Source organism: Gopherus flavomarginatus, chromosome 6 (assembly GCF_025201925.1).
Source record: "Gopherus flavomarginatus isolate rGopFla2 chromosome 6, rGopFla2.mat.asm, whole genome shotgun sequence".
In the NCBI taxonomy this organism is placed as follows: domain Eukaryota; kingdom Metazoa; phylum Chordata; order Testudines; family Testudinidae; genus Gopherus; species Gopherus flavomarginatus.
The window spans coordinates 93,852,760-93,872,594 of record NC_066622.1 but is presented as its reverse complement, the minus strand read 5'-3'; the positions used below and the strand labels follow the sequence as shown (position 1 = coordinate 93,872,594).

Genomic DNA, 19,835 nt, shown 5'->3' with positions numbered 1-19,835 from the left:
GATACCACAGTAATGGCTTTGATAGAAAAACAGATTCTAATGTTCTCTTGTACACGTCGATTCTGATTTTATTTATTTAAAAAAAACCCACCCTGAGTCAATTTACATCCCTGGGAAACAGCAAAATGTTTTAAACAAAAGGACTAAAATATTGTCAACATTTTGACCATCTACATTTGCAAGGATTTACCAAGCCTTTAGTTGATATGATGAAAAGTAGGACAGGGGAAATTCTTTGTATTCCCTGCTTCTGGTTTTATTGCTGCTTTTCAAATTTTGGCATTTTCCAACAGCTGTATGCTAAGTCCTCTTCCTCACCTGGGAATGTCTACAAGATGCACTGATTCCTTCTAACTTTTTTTTTTTGTTTTGTTTTGTATTTTAAATGTGTCCCAGTAGTTGCAGTATCACAGCATCAGATAATTGGGGTGGAAAATATTTCTCAGGTCACCTAGTCTGATCCCCTGCATTGTGCAGGCTATTTCACAGCATTTTTTTCCATGAATGTCTGGTATAATTTATTTCTGAATATCTGTGGTTGTGTCTCAACTCTTAGACTAACTTAATATTGAAATAAGTGACTCTAGTTTGTACAAAGATAGGCATTTAAATAAGCCATCCAACTTCTGCATTTAGACACATATGTCAGCATTTGAGTATTTCAATATCTATTTTAAATGCTTAATTAGCACTTTGTCTCAAATAAAAAGTTCCTTCAGAGAGTAATCCTACAGACTCACTGCTAGCTTTGTGAGCTTTTTAAAAGAGCTAGATATGTCCTCAGTTTAATGGCAATAAAATAAAAGGCAGAAAGTCTGTGGCTGGCACAGTTCCAGGCTGGAGTCTAGCCCATGTCCCATAACTGTGGCAGTAGGCAGGTTGCTCTGCCCCCCACTCAGAGGCAAACCTAATGCATCACTCACTGCTGAGGAGAAGCTTTGCATCAGAAGATGGCTTTTTCCCTCCCCCTCAACCGTTGTTCCTTTGACTGGAGGAGAGGGAAGAGACAGGGAGCAGAATAGTCCAGGTGCCATTAATGGTTTTTCAGAAGGGGAAAAGGTGGGGGGAGAAGAAGGGAGCAGAGTGGTTTCTGAGTTGCTGTTCCTTTAAGAATATAGAGTCGGAACCAAAGAGCAGGGGGCCAGATGAAGACAGAGAAATTGGGAGACTCAGCTCAGCTTTCTGTGTACCCTGGAGACTAGCAGGGGACACAAAATCTGAGGAGGCCTGCTCAATTATTGATTTTTGGGGAGGCAGAATTGACTTGGGAAAATTATTAGAGGAAAAAGAGCAATTGGTTATTTGGATCTAAAAATTAATTTAAAATGCTTAGAAACCCTAGGACAAATAAGTTCCAATCCCCATAATCATATGTTTGTCCTTCCAAGGATCATAACTTGCGTAATATGCAGTGTTGAATAAGATCTTTAAAATCTAAATTCTCTTTGCACTGCATAGAAACTATGGCCCACCCTTTTAGAGACACCTATTTGTATGTGCAATTATGCACCTATATTTTCAAGTATAAGCATACTGCTCTCACAGCTCCCTGTTCCGTAGCTCATTTGGAAAATTGCCCCAGCCAAAATGTGACATGTTGGTTACTATGAGAGTCTTTTTTTTTTTTTTTTTTTTTGCAGGAAGGGTTATTATAGCTGAGGTCAGCTGGCATTCTTTTGACTGGCTGCCCATAATGTGCCTTTAAGAAGAGACTATTGAGTTATGAAATAGTTAACAATATAAGCCCCAGCTACAGCAAAGACTTTCTCCCTTACGCTTATCCTAATATTAAGTTTGTGATGGTGTTTAGTTCTTTTGGCTGGTCATTTCACAGATTCAGAATGCCCCAGAGAAAGGTCTGTCTCTCACACAGATCAGATTTACTCTTACTATTGAGAGTTCAGAGGAGCATATTTGTTGCTCCCACAGTCTGCATCCTGGAGCTTTAGATATCCTGGGCCTTTGACCGTGAACTCAGTTCAAAATTCTATGGGAAACCAATGTACAGAGTGGTGGATGGGTTTTATGTGTTAGCCTGTGTTGCTGAGGAGATGTGCTCCAGCATTCTGTACTAGTTGGAGTTTCCTTAGTGCTGAAGGTTGCATGGCCAGGTATACATTGCTGTAGTACAGCCAAGAGGCGATGAATAACTGAGGCCTGAGTCTTCAGCTGCTAGAATGAGGTGCAGGCTCCTAACTAGCCAGGTATGGTTTAAAGTATTATCATGACTTTTGCTATGTAAGACCTCCAACTTCAGCGAGGAATCCAAGAATACTCCTAAACTATGGACTGAATTGACCATTTGTGGATGTTCACTTTCAATCAAAGGAGACCGCACTGTGGTTGCAAATTCTTTCAAATACTTTCCTCTCCCTACCGGAATCTCCTCTGTCTTGCTCGGGTTCAGCTTCAGCCCACTGTTTGTCATTCATGAGCTGATGTCCTCCAAGTGCTGGGCCGTTGTGGTTGTATGTGGAGGACAGATAGAGCTGTGTACCATTTTCATACTGCAGGCATTTGAGTCTATGTCATCTGACTGGTTCACCTAGTGGTAGTGGTTGCATATAGATGTTGAACAGGACCAGAGAGAATTGATCCTTGTGAAACTCTGGAGGTACAGTTTCCATCATTATGCTCTGGGTGAGTCCCTCCTAGCATCTCTACCACCTCTTTCAGGCAATGCAGCAATATCATATGATCAACAGCCCACTTCATCATCTAAGCTAGGTTTTTGTTTATATTTTTATATTTTCCTTTTGCATGTTTTGGTTCAGGACTGGATAAAAGGGCAGTTCTTGCACAGCTCTCCTCTTCCAGAATCCTGCAGGGAAAACTGAGGAAATTATTTTCCATAAAGGAACAGCACCTGATAGGAAGCAAAAAGGGTCAATTTTGCTGATACTTTATCTACTGCTGCAGTTATCAATTATTTCTAATTTGCACTTTCTAAACTTTGCATAAGCAAAGTGTAATTTAAAGGAGAAAATCAGGGCAGTTTAATTATTGGAGGCTTTGCTGTTAGAGCACACTGGAAGGCATTAGTACTTAGTCAATGATACTTTTGTGCCAATAGGAAAGATCAGGTTGTGAAACTGTAGGATGCTACTGACTTATTTATCTTCCACATACATGAGACATATGTTTATGCCTTGCTGTTACCCAGGAGATTTGACACTCTCTCTCTCTCCCAAGCTAACATTTTCTGACAGAAGCAGCAAGGAAGGGGGTTACATCAAATAATGCATTCTGTTGTGCTATTTTAGTTCTCAAGGGCCTATTTTTCCAAAAGTAGTTTCCTTTGTTACGATCTACCACCTGCAGATGCAGGTGATAGTTCTTGAGAAGTACATCTACAGGTGTTTGTGAATGCAAATATATGCATAAGTAAGAGGTGGCTGTTTGTTCCCCATTGGAAAACCAGGCATCAAGTTTCTGTATAGAACAAGCAGCACATCTACTACTAATAATAATTTTTGCTTAATCATTGGAGGAATTTTGCTTCCACAGTACTTCAGGATTTGGCCCACTAATCAACTGCATCAACTCACCATTTCTTTATAATTATTTTACAAGACACAATCATGTATGAGTCTAATCAAAACTAAAGCTTAGAGAAAGAGGCAATCAGACCTTGTAATGAAAGTAGCCCTCAGTAGTGAGCAGAATTATACCTGGTCAAGCTGGTATAGCTGCTTTTTCTATTGACAGAAAGATAATGATCCTGGTTCTAATTCACACTAAAATCATTTTATACTGCTCTGTATTTGTATACTTCGTGTAAATGAGAATCAGCCTCTCCACCCACCTCCCAAAGGATCTTCTTTGAATGAAAAATACCTTACCTGTAGGCCTGAAGGAAAGACAGTCCCCCTTAACAAAATTATTTTCAAATCCCTAACGACCATTTTAGACAAAGTGGCCAATTTTATTCTGACAAACTGAGGTATCACTAAAACCTCCAATAATATAAGTTATGTTGCCTCCCGCTTTAAATTATCGTTTTTCTACAAATGTTTCACATTGCTTTCATAGGGAAGTGCTTTTACGGTATTTGTATATGAGTTATTACCTAAATAAGAGATGGGAGCAATCCTGAGTGCCGAAGTTGGAGTCAGTATCTCCTGAATTCTAAGCCAGAGACTGAAACTGACTGCCTCTATCAGAAGTCACTTAATTTATTATGTTGTTGTAGTCGTGTCAGCCCCCAGATAGTAGTGAGACAAGGTGGGCTGAAGTGGTAATCTCTTTTTGTTGGACCAACTTCTGGCCAAAAAAAGATCTTACCTCACCTACCTTGTCTCTTTAATTTATCATACTTAGTTTCCCTATTTCTAAAAATGGGAAAATAATAATATTTAGCTTGGAGGGATGCAATGTTGTCAACTTTTATGAGTCTTGAGATATGTGGTGTTTTTTCTTATAGTCTGATTTTCCAGTGTCAATTTTCACAAAAAAAGTTTATTCACACCCACGAGGGCTAAAAAGAACAGATCCTAAGGGCTCAAAAAACAGAAGGCAAATAACCCAATTTTTTAAATCTCATGATTTTTTTAATCCTTAAGGCTGGCAAAATGTTTGTAAAGCCTTTTGCTGACATAAAATACTATGAGCCTGAATTTATGGCTGAGTACTTTCTGGAAGGCACTTATGGCTTCATCTCCTATTGAAATCTCCCATATATGAGTTGAAAGTACTTTGCACCTTGCAGCTGAAGAACCTATAGAAGTAGTATGGGTGAAATTGTCAGGGCCACCCACAGGGGGGTGCAATTTGCCTCAGGCCCTGGTCCCCGCAGGGGCCTTCAAGAGAATGCTCCAGCCCCAACCCCGCCTCCGCCTTCCCCCATCCTCCAGCGCCTCAGCGCGCCGTGTCCAGGAGCAGCCCTGGACAGAGCTAAAATGGCATGGCTCCAGCAAGGCCTGCGCTCCGCCCTGCTCAGATCCACCTGAATTTGTTCAACATTCACCTTTTTATATATATACACATACACACACACACATATATATATATATAACCGTTAGAATCCACTTGCAAAAGACTGAAGAGGGTACAGCTATGTCTCTAAATAAAATGAACTTGAATGTGCCATGAATAAATATTTTATCAATCTTTCGTTTATGCCAAGTCTTGTTTCATCAGTTTTCCCTGATATATAATGAGATCTTGAAGAGTCTGTTGAATATTTGAGAGAGATAAAAGCATCCAAATGGGTCTTGAGTACATTATAGTACCTTCATAGTAGAACAATACATTGACACCAAATTGTATCATGTTATGGGCACTAAACAATATTTTTAAAAAAGCAGCAACTGTGTCTATAGACAAACCACATATGGTTAAATGTGTGGCCTGATTTTTGTCAGATAAAGCCTCCCTTAAAAAAATCTCTCCATGACATTGAAGTTCAATTGATAGAAATGATTAATTTTGTTTTCAGACTCTGTATTTTCCAGATTGGTGTGAGGTGCCCCAGGGAAACTGAGCAAAAGTATTGACACTAGGATGCTGCAAATAATGGTGATATCCTAAAGGGACATATTAGTAAACCTGCTAAAATTGTCTGTGCTGAGGTGCCAATGGCACAGTAAATGCAATGAAGATTTTCATCTCTCTAAGCTGTGACAAATACACTAAAGCAACTAATTTAAACAGGATTAATGTAGTTTAATATTTAGCTTCTTCACCAGGGAGGAACACAAGTTCCGGTATTTGTATTTGTGTACAACAGTCTTGAAGCAATGACGCTGTAACAGTGTACACCAGCTGAGGAGCTGGCCCTTAACCTGTAATGTTTGAATCTCAGAGTTTACAATGCTTTGGGATGCATGTCTCTGAGCTGCTGATACAAGCTGTCTGCAGACTCAAGAAAACACTACCGTATTTTATACTCAGTTTACACTTAAAAGGTTAGCATGGCTAGAAATCTCAGTTTTGTTTTGTTATTTTAAATATGAAAGTTTATTTTCTTGAACGCAATTCTCTAGTGAGGGTAATCATGGAATACCATTTTGAGAAGTGATCCATGGAAATGAATTAAAATTGTAGCTTTTGGAATTCAACAGGAGAGGATCTAGCACATTATTCTCAACCAAATACTAATAGGATGGCACTTCATGAAAGCTATGTCAGAAGTTAAGAAACCTTTCTTTGCCTCTCACACAGCAACATAAAAGCTCTTGGGTAAAATTTTCAAAAGCATCTAATTGTCTTACGAGCCAAAAGGTAGATCTACACTGCCCTCAGAGGTGTGACCACAACATGTGTAGATATACAGACATACCTTTCATTTAGCTGACTCAAATAATAGCAGTGAAGCTGCAGCAGCATGAGCTAGTTGCTCTAGTACATACCCAGGGTCCCGGGCAGGGTTGTTCAGCCCTTTGACTGCAGTGTTGACATACCCAATTACTTTCACCTAAACTTGGGCTCCTAAAGCCCAGATCTTCAAATGTATTTATGTGCCTGGGAGTTAGGGCCAGATCCTCAAAGGTATTGGATACCTAAGTCATTTTTGAAAATGAGGCTTGGGTTTTTAAGTCACTTAGTTGCTTTTGAGAATTTTATTTTTTAGGCCAGTCCCTCTGATTGTGACTGAGAACTCTGTCACAAGCCCTGTAGCTATCCTTACTTTTATTTAATTGGTCACAACTCCTCTATATGCTGGTGTTACCTGTGAGGACAAAGCCAGAGAAGTGAGTTTTGGGGATTCATGATATCAATTGTTGAAGACAAGATTGTAAAGTCCTAGCAGGCCATTAATAGCATGGCTGGTCATTGTTGTCCTTCAGAGCTGCTTGGAAATGTATTATTTAGAGGGCACTAAAACAAGTTCTTTAATTAATTAATTAATTCTGTGGCTATCGTGAGAGAGGAGAGAGATGTTCAGGTGAAACAGTGAGTAAGGTTCCCTCAGATATTAGTATATACAGTATGGTATCTGTGAATATTTAACTGTTTGGAAGCCGGAAAGGAAATAAATTAGTACTGATAGGATTAGGGCTATGGCACAAGTAATAGGCTGCAGGCTTCAGATATTCCAGTAGCGTAATGACAAGAAATCTAAGTGTAACCAGTTATTAACTCCAGACTAAAAGTGTGTGAAATATATGGCTTAAAATGAGCTTTTGGTTTTGAGTGCAACCTGTGCTCTGGACTCAGTCTCATGAATTCTGTTAATAATAATAGCCTGGAGAAAGGTATACTGTGCTTAGAAGCCTAGGATAGAGGGCCAAGATAAATGATTCCTTAGAAACAGAGTTGATACGTTAAATAATAATCCTAAAATACTCCAATTTGTCATGCAAAAAGTACATGGATTTATTATAATCATAACTAGAAATTCTAGGCAACCATCTTTTGTTGAACATTTCATGGGCTATAGAAAGGAATGATTTTATACATACTATGTTGCGTTTTTACACATTTTATTGAGCACAGACGTGATAAGCTGAATTTGCTAATCAATATATTTATACTGAAGCACATTAATTAGAAAAACAATTTAGTATCATATATTGTGGAAAAAAAAACAGTTACTCATCTTCTCGTAACTGTTGTTCTGCAAGATGTGTTGTTAATGTCCATTCCAATCAGGTGTGTGCGCATACACGTGCACAGTAGCTGGAAGATTTTCCCCTAGCAGCAACTGTAGGGTTGGCCTGGGAGCCCCCTGGAGTCCCGACTTCATGGCGCCCAATATAGAGCCCTGCTGACCTGCCACCCCCTCGGTTCCTTCTTGCCAGCTTCTCCGACAGAAGGCTAGGAGGGTGGGTATTGGAATGGGCATGAACAACACATCTCGAAGAAAAACAGTTACAAGAAGGTGAGTAACCATTTTTCTTCTTTGAGTGCTTGTTCATGTTGATTCCAATCAGGTGACTCACAAGCCCAAGTTCAGGAGGTAAGATTGGAGTTGTCCACTGATTGGAGCACTGCTCATCCAAAGGCCTCATCATCTCTGGCCTGCTGAATAATCACATAGTGCGTGGTGATACAAGACCATGTTGCTGCTCTGCAGATTTCCTGAGTGGGGACCTGCACCAGGAACGCTGTTGACAAAGCCTGTGCCCTGCTGGAGTGTGCAATGATTGGGAACTCCCGCCAGGTTGTAGCATTCCCAGATACAGGATGTAATCCATGATGAAATTTTATTGACGCCACAGGCAGACCTTTAATTCTGTCCGTCACTGCCACAAATAACTGGAACGATTTTCTGGATGGCTTCATTCTCTCAATGTAAAAGGCAAGTGCCCTGCGTAGGTGTAGTCTCTGCTCCCTGCAGCTGGAATGCGGCTTAGGGTAGAATACCAGGAGAAAGATGTTCTGGTACTCCTCTCCCCTGTGCCAGGAAGCCTTCATGCTGTGGGACTTCTGTGTAGAACATTCAATATATCTGCAAGCGTTGTATCTCCCTGGGGTACAGAATGCGCTGGCGGACATCTCAAGAGGTCCTTTCATGGCCACGAGTGTTCCCTTCACCCAGATGTCGCGATTTCAGTCTTCCAGAGGTGTGCACAACCTTTAGGAGGAAAGCAGGATGAGGTCTGAGCTGCACTTTGTCTTATAGAACATGGTATAACGGGGCTCTGAAGTTAGGGCCCTCATTTCAGACACCCTCCTGTCCGAGATTATCGCCACCAGGAATGCCACCTTGTAAGAGAGATAGAGGAGGAAGCACATTGCCAAGGGCTCAAAGGGTAATCCCATTAGTCTAGAAAGGACCAGGCTGCAGTCCCAGGCTGGGACAGGCTGTCAGACATGAGGATATAGCCTATCAAGCCATTTTAAATACCAGCTGACCATAGGGCTAGCAAACACAGAGCAGCCCTCTTCGCCCTGGTGAAAGGCCAAGATGGCAGCTAAGTGAACCCTTATCAGTGACAACGAAAGCCCCTGCTGCTTCAGATGGAAGAGGTAGTCCAGAGTAAGCGGCACTGGGGCCAGTGTTGGGGCCGAATGGTGCTGTGCAGACCAGATTGAAAATTTCTTCCACTTGGCAAGGTAGGTGGCTTTCGTAGAGGATTTTGTACTGCCAAGGAGGACTTGTCTAACCTGGTCTGAACAAGAAAGCTCCATCTGGTTCAACCATGGAGCTTCCATGCCGTGAGGTGAAGCAAGTCGAGGCTTGGATGTTGAAGACAACCATGATTTTGTGTCAGAAGGTCCAGGAAGAGCAGCACGGTGACTGGGGCTTCCACAGACATGTCTAGGAGAGATGTATACCAGTACTGTTGGGGCCATGCTGGAGCTATCAATATAGCCTGAGCTCATTCCCTCCAGATCTTGAAGAGCACCTTGTGAACAAGCGGTATGGGTAGAAAGCCAAAGAGGAGACAGCCTCCCCAGTGGTGGAGGAATGCGTCCACTGTGGAGTCCAGGCAGTGGTTCTGGAAGAAGCAGAACTGCTGGCACTTTCTGTTATGTCGTGTGGCAAATTGATCTATCTGCAGAAAGCCCCACCTCTGGGAGATTGAAATCGCGACATCTGGGTGAAGGGACCACTCGTGGCCATGAAAGGACCTCTTGAGGTGTCTGCCAGCTCATTCTGTACCCGAGGGAGATACAACGCTTGCAGATATATTGAATGTTCTACACAGAAGTCCCACAGCATGAAGGCTTCCTGGGGAAGAGGAGTACACACCCCACTGTTTGTTGATATAGAACATTGCAGTGGTATTCTCCATCATGACTGATACACATTGTCCCATTAAATATGCTTGAAGGCCTAGCATGCGAGGTGCACCACTCTCAGCTCTCTGATGTTGATGTGGAGAGCCAGATCTGCGTGAGACCAAAGACCTTGAGTCCTGCAGTCTCCTAGATGTGCTGCCGAGCCCACATCTGATTATCCATCACCAGAAACAGAGACAGCTGCAGACTGGCAAATTGGACCCCTGAGCATACCTTCTGAGGGTTGAGCAACCATAGGAGGAGTCGAGGACCAGACGAGGTAGGGTCACTATCCTGACCAGGTGGTACACTGATGCCAGCCACAACTGAAGAGATCAAAGCCTGAGTCTGACATGCGGCAGCACATAGGTACAAGCTACCATGTGACCCAGAAGCTTCAGGCAGTTTCTTGCTGTGGTGGTGAGAAACTATCTGACGCCTTGAATGATATTGGTGAGGGCCTGAAACCTCGCTTGCAGCGGGTATGCCCTGGCATGGGTTGAGTCCAATACTGCCTCTATCAACTCTATCCTCTGGATGGGGGACAGAGTGGACTTTGTGTCATTTAAAAGGAGATCCATGCTGACGAAGGTGGCTCTGATAAACTTGACCTGAGCCTCTACTTGGTCTTGGAGCAGCCCTTGATCAGCCAGTCATTGAGGTAAGGAAACACCTGAACCTGGTGCTTGCACAGAAATGCAGTGACAACTACCATGCACTTGGTGAAAACCCAAGGTGCTGCTGACACACCCAATGGAAGAACTGTGAATTGGTAATGGGTGTTGTTCACCACGAACCTGAGGTTCTTTCTATGGGCCTGAGTGATTGTAATATGAAAATAGACATCCTTCAAGTTGAGGGTATCATACCAGTCTGCTGGATCCAATAAGAGAATGATGGAGGCCAGAGAGACCATGTAGAACTTGAGTTTCTTTATAAACTTGTTGAGTACTGACAAGTCCAGGATGGGCCTGAGATTGCCTTTTACTTTCAGTATTAGCAAATACTGGGAATAAAAGCCTTCGCTCCTGAGGAACCTTCTCCACTGCCTCTAAAGATGGGAGTGACTGCACCTCCTTGATAAGGAGTTGCTCGTGAGAAGGGTCTCTGAAGAGGGATGTGGAAGGGGGTTGGAAGGGTGGGAGGGCACAGAATTGGATGGGTTATCCCCTCTCTACTGAACAGAGCACCCATCGGTCCAAGGTAATAAGGGACCATGCACGATAGAAATGGAATAGTTGGGACAAGAAGGTAAAGTGGGTTGGATCCATTTCCAGATGTGCCTTCAAAAGGTAAGTTTTGGTCCTAAAGACGGCTTTGGTTGTCCCGAGCTCTGTCCAGAAGGTTGACGCAGCCTTCTCCTGCCATTTTTGTTCCGCCTTCTGGAGCCATCTTGGTGGTTCTGCTGACCGAACCTCTGAGTGGGCTGCAGCCAGAAGTGTCTCCAGTGAGTGGAAGGTGTGTAGAGGCCCAGGGACCTGAGGGTGGCTCTAGAGTCCTTGAGGTTGCTTAGCCTTTTGTCTGTCTTTTCTGAAAACAGTGTCTCACCCTCAAAAGGCAGGTCCTGTATGTTCTCTTGGACCTCAAAGGGGAGACCTGAGACCTGGAGCCATGAGCCCCTTCTCATGGCTACACCTGTGGCCATGACTCTAGTGGCAGCATCTGCCCCATCAAGTGCTGCTTTGCAGAGATGCCCTGGAGATCACTCTTCCCCCTTTGCATCCCTATTCTTGGGGGAAGGGCCCTGGAAACCCTGCCTCTCTCACTGGTTAGCAGCGTCCTACACTAGAGAGTCAGGTTGTGGGTGACTGTATGGATGTTTGTAGCCCTTGGAGGGCACAGAGCACCACCGTTCATTGTGCTTGGTAGTAGGCAGCAGAGAGGCCGGGGTCTGCCACAGGGTCTTGGTCATGTCAGTGATACTTTTGATTAGCGGTAAGGCGATACAGGAAGGGCCCAAAGGGCCAGGATGTCAACCATAGGATCTGCATCATCTACAACTTCCTCCGCCTTTAAGCACCAGAACCTGTGCGAGCCGGCACAGCAACTGCTGCCACATGCTGTAGTCTTCCAGAGCTGGGGTAATGGCAGTGCCTGCAAGCACCTCATCTGGAGAAGGCCACCTAGGGAGGTGGTTGCTCCCTTCCATCCCCACCAGAGGGATCTCTTAAACTGGTGGGGATAGTGGTGGGATGGTCCGGTCTCGGCACCGTGAAAGATGCAGGTACAGACGTCGACCCTCACACTGGTGCTGTGTGATGGTGTATCTGTGCCGTGGTGGTAATCGACATTGGCACAGATGGTGTTGGGCATCAGTGCAAGAGCAGAAGTCGGTGCTGTAGGCATGGTTGGCACCCTAACCTGAGCTTCTGACACCTCCAGTACTGAGGATATTATCGAAGGCGGCACTACAGTTGGTGCCGATGTCAACAATGGTGCTGTGGTTGCCCACATCGATGCCAGAGGTAACTGCTCAGTCGCTGGACTGGGTGGGACAAAAGTTGCAGACGTGACTGAAGCAGCACCTGAGCAAGATCCTTGGCTCCGACCCTGAGTTTGGTGGAAAGCCCATGGAATCCAGAAGGCCACTGAGCTGGGTTCTGCCATTGTGGGGCCCACTTCATCGGCTGGGACCTCTTGTGGTGCCTTGAGTTTGATCTTCTGCTCCTGCTATAGTTGAAGCTGTACAAGTCCGACTCGGAGGTCTCAGCAGCGTGGGGCACGTGGGGCACGGGTCGCTTGCTGGTGGTTTCTCTGCAGCTTGAGGTCTTCAAACCATTTTTGAGGATTTCAATAACTCGGTCCTGGGATAGGGGTTGTTATAAAATTGGATGGGTGGGGTTCTGTGGCCTGCCTTGTGCAGGAGGTCAGACTAGATGATCAGATTGGTCCCTTCTGACCTATGAGTCTATGAGTCTATAATACGAGGACCAGGGCAGCACTGCACCTCTCAATGTAGCGCGTCGGTAGCCCAGGGACCACCTGCGCTCCCTGGATGGAGACACTGGCGTCTGTGGTTGCCAAGGCAATGGGGAGCGACATGACATCATAGCTGGCTTTCCCTTCGACTGCACAGTACAGGATGGAGTCTGCAGTGCCTACGTCTTCTCCTGTCTCGGAGGTGAGAACGGCACCATGAGTCTGAGCAGGTCCTCTGCTGCCTCAAACGCTTCAGGAGTGGAAGGAAGCGGCAGGCTATCCGAGTGGACTATGGTGCTACTGATGGCTGGTCTCTGGATCTAGGCAAAGGGGATCAGCCCCTTTTGATCCTCTTCTTCTTCTGCACTGGCGATTGGGACCAGTGCCAAAGGCTGGAGTGTCCCCAAGATGCTCCATGATGGTGCCTAGAGTTCTTGGCCGTGTCCTTCTTCGGAACCTGGTCCCTTGAAGAGGGCACCGGTGCGCTCCGCGGTGAAGAAGACATGTGGTGGTGGGATACCCAGCACCAGGGTCTGACTGCGGTCAAAAAGCTACCTCCATGAAGAAGTTTTTAAGCTGCTGCTCTCTCTCTTTCAGGGTTGTTGGTGGGAATTCCCAACAGATTTTACAGCGGTCTTTTTTGTGACTCTCACCCAGACAGCGTAAACAGGAGGTGTGGTGATCACTTTTTGGCATGCACTTCGCATAGTTCTTGCAAGTCTTGAAGCCCAGGGATCGCAGCTTGGGTGACCAGAAAGCAAATGTGAAAAATCAGGACAAGGGGTGGGGGGTAATAGGAGCTCATATAAAAAAAAGCCCCAAATATTGGGACTGTCCCTATAAAATCAGGACATCTTGTCACCCTAATCGCAGCATGCCCTGGAAGCAGCAAATCAGTGGGAGAAACGGGTGGGGGGCCAAACCCCCATAAATGAAACTTACAACTGAATAACTATACTAAACTACAGTATCTGAATAAACAAGGTGAGTACAACAGGAATCGAACTGCTTGATCACTTGCCGGAGCAAGAGCAAGGGAAGTTTTAGCTACCATTACTGGAGGTAAGGAGGAACAGAGGGGTTGGCTGGTCAGCAGGGCTCTGTATTGGGCATCATGAAGGCACGACACCAGAGGGTGCCCAGGTTGACCCTACGGTTGCTGCTGGGGAAAAATCTTCTGGCTACTGTGCACGTGCACACCCCTAATTGGAATTGACATGCACAAGCACTCAAAGAAGAACGTTTTTTTTTTTAAACAGAGAAACCATGAACTTGTGATTATCTATAGGGCTTGCTCAACTGATTCAGGTCTTCATTCATTTCCCAAACGAACCCATCCATTATTCAGGTTTGGTTACGAAGCCTATACACACACTCTCCTCACACCAAACTAATCTATAAACGTGGGAGTAGAGGCTCCTGTTTGCTAAAATTCATTTTGGCAAATCTCCAAATTTCAAAAGTACCAAGGAAAGCCTGGCTGCTCAAGGAATTTTAATAGACCAGCCTGACAGAACTTCAGACCAGAGACCACACTAAAATTGAATGTCCTCTATGGGTGAGATTTTGTTCGGAGTTTGAGAAGGGAGAAAAATTTCTCTGATCAGAAAGAAAGGATGGTCATTCAAGTGTGTCTTCCAAAATAGTAATTTTTTAAAATTCTTATATAGACCTTGTTAGGTTTTCTCATCACTGAGAAATGCACAAGAAAAATCTGAAACAAACTCCACCCTATCAACCTATATCACAATATGTCATAAGGAAAATTTTCCCTTTGCAGCATGCTATGCATTACCTTAAAATTCAAGCTATTCACATTTTGGCAATCTGAATAGGACATTGTTAATTGCTCTATTCCTTAAATGTTTCTGCAGTAAAGAGTCTGTCACAAAATGCCATGCTGCCTCACTAGCAACCAAACTTCAAAAATAATAAGTACTCAGGTAAGTTGGAGGGTAAAAAATGAAAGCAAGGTTTACGTTGGGTTATTCAAAATGGAGATGCAGTTCCAAATTGAAACTGTCAGCCTTACATTTAAATATGAACATGGTGGCTCCTTCCTTGAAGATAAAAGTTACTCATTCAGGTCACTGATCTGATTTATAGAGTATATGTATCCCTTGCCAACACACTGTTGCAATATGACAACAGCAAAGACAGCTTTAGTTGAAGGCAGAAAGAATCTTTAATTCATGGAAATAAATACTAAAGAATTTTAACACCAGCAAGGGGATCACACTCAAAATGAAATATGGTATTGTCTAGCTGTTATCTGGCTCTGTTATAAACTATTTCCCAAAGAAAAAGAAATGAAATTGTAAACATATCACCTAACCAGGCGACACTTCTCCGGGTCCAGTATTTTATGAATGTTAGGACAACTCCTCAAGTGCCCTGATTTGCTATGGAAGGCCCAACCATGGTCAGTAGGGAATTCTGCACACCCTGTTTTCACAGATGTTGGTCCTGTGTTGTCTCTGCAGGGGAAAAGGTAGAGTGCAAGAAATGTGTGTGTCCCCCATTTTGGCCTGTAACAACTTTCCTGACTTGCAACTGCAATGCAACACAACTGAGCCTGGGACTTCTCAGCCACCGACTTGTGCTAGTTAGCGCTGACATGGATTGTCCTAATTAGCAGATTTTTAATTATTATAGTGCCCACAAGTATTCACGCAAGATTACTTTAAAATATGCATAGGGATGGCAGAAGTTCTTTAAATACAGACAGTTGAGAACATATGCCAACAAGATAAGGGTTATACTGTACATTCTGCATATTTACGCTGGGATTTTCAGAAAGTAATACCAGAAAGAAGGGACCAGTCTGCTCATTTAGTTTGACCTCCTGTAGAACAAGGCCATAGAACATCCCCCAAATAAGTCCTGTTTCAACTATAGCATATCTTTTAGAAAAACGTCCGATCTGGCGCAGAGTTGGAAGAGTGAAATGACTTCCCCAAGGACACATTTCATAGCTGGAAATAGAACTTACTTAGGTCTCCTTAGTCCTTTTCTATTTCCTATCCAGACCACGCTGCCCCTCTCTCTCTCTTAACTAAACCTAATGGAATTAGGCATGTATTTCCCTTTCCATTTCAACGGGAGTTGGGCACCTAACTCTTAGTCTCCTTTGAAAATCCTAATGAAAATATAAAAGAAAGATACCATAACCCTGCTGAATACATTTACTTGTCACAATAGTCCTACATTTCTCCGGAGCGTGCAAGGGAGATGCTGAAATACCGTAGGAACAACTGGAGAATTTTGTCTAGTGCTGGATTGTAAGGAATCAACATGTAGCACTTTCATTGGTCTTCTGTAAGGTAGTATTACGTGCAATGATACCCTGCAGATAGACATCATGAATTTGTTAAAAAAGAAAACATTTACACAGACATGTATATTCCAGAATACCAAATTACTTTATATCTGTTAAATCTGAGCAGTGGAACAACATGAATATAATGATCAAACATTTCTGGCAGAAACAAAGAAATCAGGTTGTACTACGTTAGTCTTATTTTTAAAATGTTGTTTATTCCTGTGTATATTGTGATTAAAGCCAGACTGATTTCCTAGGCTAACAGCCATGTTTCTCATTACAGTTGGATAGTGTCACTTCACTAATTCAGGCTGCCAAAAACTTAATGAATGCTGTGGTGCAGACAGTGAAGATGTCCTATATTGCCTCCACTAAGATCATCAGAATTCAAAGTCCTACTGGCCCACGACATGCTGTTGTGATGTGGAGGATGAAAGCTCCAGAAAAGAAGCCCCTGATTAAAAGAGAGAAGCCAGAGGAAATCTATGCAGCTGTCAGAAAAGGTTCTGCTAAGAAAAGGATCCATCCTGTTCAAGCTATGAGTGAATTTAGAGGGAGAGATATAATCTAAAATTACTATTCTGTGCACATTTCATACCTTGCAACTGCTCATATGGCATCTTTATTTTTCCACCTGTTTAATTCTATAAGTATGCTAATGTTTGGAAATTCTCTTCTTTTTTATGTTTAACATTAACTGTAAGGTATTTCATCTTTAAAAAAAGATATTTAAAATGCAGATTTGATTAGTTAATGGTACACAATTTAAAATAATCTTTTAAAAATCATCTTATTTTATTGCTCACTCTCCTTACAATGCCTTTTTTTTTCCTTCTTTTTTTTTGCAGCTCAGCATTTTGAATGATAGGTTAGGATGCTGTGTTATAATAAGAGTTAGCTTTCATGTAATTGAAAGGCAAGGACTAAGGAGTCAAATTCATCCCTGGTGTAACTCTTGACTTCAGTGGGGTTACACCAGAGACGAATGTGGCCTGACAGTTTTATATTCAGAGTGCTTTAAGACATACAGGCTTCTGTGGGTAGTGTATATTGGGCCACCTCCTTGGCTGGCATAAATCAAAGGAAATGTTCTGAGTTACACCACATAGGGATCTAGCCCATTCACTTATCTAAATTGAAAGACATTTTAAAAATATTTTTTTTCATAAACGTTAGATATAAACAAAAATGGAATAAAAGTTTTAAAATATTTGGCAGAACAAAAGGTGGATTGTAACAATGTAATGATAAAATAGAGCTGGTTGTAATGAAACTGTAGCAAGAGTAATAACTCAAAGTTTCAAAGATCTCTTTCAATTTTAAATATTAATCCACATTCTGCTTCCTGGCCTGCTCTATGATTGTTACTCATCTTCATAAATCCTAATAAATCTGATAATAACTAAATTATTTTAGAATATTTTGTTAAAAGATAGAGGAAAAAAAAAGAAATCATGTTCAAACATGGAGAAACATATGACTAGTCCTGACGTCAAAGAGAGGTGCAAATGTTCAGGAAGTACCCTATAAATATCAGTCTTTTCAAGATAACGGCAGTGGATTAAACTACTTGACCATGGCACCACAGTCCCAAACAACACAACTGTCTAGGTGGTAGCCAGCTTGTTAAATTACTATTACAGCATATTTCAAAGCATGTCATGAAGCTAATAGTTACTTAGGTGCTTAAATACCTTTGAAAATCTGGGCCTCATTCCCATGGATCTAGGGAGGTAGCTAAATGTCTTTGGGAATCTGGGCCTCGTTCCCATGGATCTAGGGAGGTAGCTAAATGTCTTTGGGAATCTGGGCCTCGTTCCCATGGATCTAGGGAGGTAGCTAAATGTCTTTGAGAATCTGGGCCTCATTCCCATGGATCCAGGGAGGTAGCTAAATGTCTTTGAGAATCTGGGCCCGTGTGGCTACAGAGATGAGATGAAAGAGGTAAGGGGCAGCTGGAACAAGCTGGCCTCATCACCCCCACAAAGCGTTTAATGACGACAAGAGCAGCCCATAGAACTTAGCAGGGTGAATGGGCACCTGTCATTCCTCGTAGTTCTAGCGAGAACGGGCTCAGCTGTATAGGACATTCTCAGAGTTTTGCATTTTGGAACTCAAAGCTCCAACTGGTATTTCAGGTTTTCTTCCAGTCCCTGAGAGCAGAACTGTAAAAGGTTATGTTTGTGCATCTACCACCAGGGGTCACATGGACATATGTATTGTCTTGTCAATAAAGTCAGGCATTTGTTATGGGTCACTTTGGTATCAGATGTTTGTGCATCAGATGTTAATGCATTAATCATGACTTCAGAGATCATATTAATAAAAAGCATGTGGCACACCCCTAAGAGCATTACTCTGATTTTGTGTGTCCTGATTAAAGTCTCCAGTACTAGTCACACGTGGAATAGATGTTGAGTCACTTTATACACAGTACGCTCACAACTACACACCACACTGAAATTAAAAACATGGCCTGAGACAGTTGCATGAAAGCGAGTTTACAAAAAGAGTTCTAATGGGAAACCTGGCACCTTAACTTCAGATTAAAAACACTCTTATTGTTAGCAAAAACAGATTTTGAAACCTTAGGGCCAGATTGTACCTACAATCCCATCTCATGTTGGAGGCTCTAGGAGAAGCTCTGAAAGGCAGTGTGTCTCAAAAGCCTTATGGCAGGACAGCCACACTACCACCCTTTAGGAGAGTGCACTGTGCTGTTTCCCACAGAACTATTGCGTCTCCTCCCTCTACCCATTTGCGGTAACTAGAGCCTACAGAAACACTAGCAGGGATCAGTCCTTGTACTTGAAATGATGGATGATACCACTAGGGTGTGGGAAGAGAGACAAAAATCTCCTCATGTCCTCCCAATTTGCATACCTGCATTGTAGCCATTCACCATCTGGCCCTTTCTATGCTCTTGCAACCCTACCAATCCTAGTATGTTTAAAGAAAAGGAGTTTTAAAAAAAGAGTATGTTTTCACTGCTTATTTTCCTCCACCATAGTGTAAGTCCATGTTTGCTGGTATGCTTTACTTTTGAAATAGACAGGCAGAGTGCCCACACATGCTTAATAAGAAGAGCATCATGGATCAAAGATTGGCAGGTGTATTTATAGACTGCAAGTACCAAAAAGAGATGGGTTTTTATCAATGTGATTTATATGATGTAAGTTATAGTTCCACAGAGTGATTATTATTAAACCATCATCTCATTGCTTAACAATTCTGCCTGCATTTGTATTCTCCATTCTTTTATAACATCAGCAAGTGATATTCAGTTATCTGCGTCTGACACCATTGTTATAAAATAACACTGATGGGCTCTGAGAGGAGACATACAATGATAAAAGGGACATTGCTTTAATTACAACTGGATGAACATTTCTGTAAATCATTTCACACAAGTTCAAACCTGTGTGAAAATATAGCAAATTACAGTTTATCTGGACCCAAACTGCAGACAAGGGTATTTTGATTCAGATCTTCTGAATCCAAATGTCAAAGCTTACAGAAATTCCAAATGCAAGCTCTGACACATTTAGCTTGCAGTAAATGTATTATATATATTTTACAGGAGGTACCTAGAAGGCCCAAACAAGACTTGGAGCCCATTGTGCTAAGCACTGTACACAAACACATAGCAAGAGTGACACAGCAAGGAACTAAAACCTGGTCTCTCAAATCTCAGGCTACTACAGCTTCTTTTCTGTCTTCCCCGTTCAGCAAGATTCAATGGAAATCCTTCAATGAAATAACATATAATACTGACAAGAAGCAACATTAACATATCCCAGCTGTAGATTACATATTTAAAGATGTACAAATCATTAAAAATTAAATTTATGCTCAGTGAATCTGCCAAGATCGGGGCATGTCCTTCCTCTGCTTAAAGACTATTAACCAGCCAAAGAAAAGTTTT

General features: G+C 42.6%; 1 protein-coding gene across 7 annotated transcripts in view; it reads left to right on the top strand.

Moving 5' to 3' along the window:
• Window positions 1-19,100, top strand: part of CTNNA3 (catenin alpha 3) — a 941,808-nt gene extending 922,708 nt beyond the window's left edge. For 2 of the 7 annotated variants that reach the window (XM_050958306.1, XM_050958307.1), the window contains one exon: window positions 16,194-19,100. In XM_050958306.1, coding sequence (XP_050814263.1) covers window positions 16,194-16,481 — 288 coding nt within the window. In that variant the 3' untranslated portion in view covers window positions 16,482-19,100. The remainder of the gene's footprint in view (window positions 1-16,193) is intronic. The other 5 variants (XR_007775063.1, XR_007775060.1, XR_007775061.1 and 2 more) reach the window with 5 other exon arrangements.
• The last annotated feature ends 735 nt before the right edge of the window (window positions 19,101-19,835 follow it).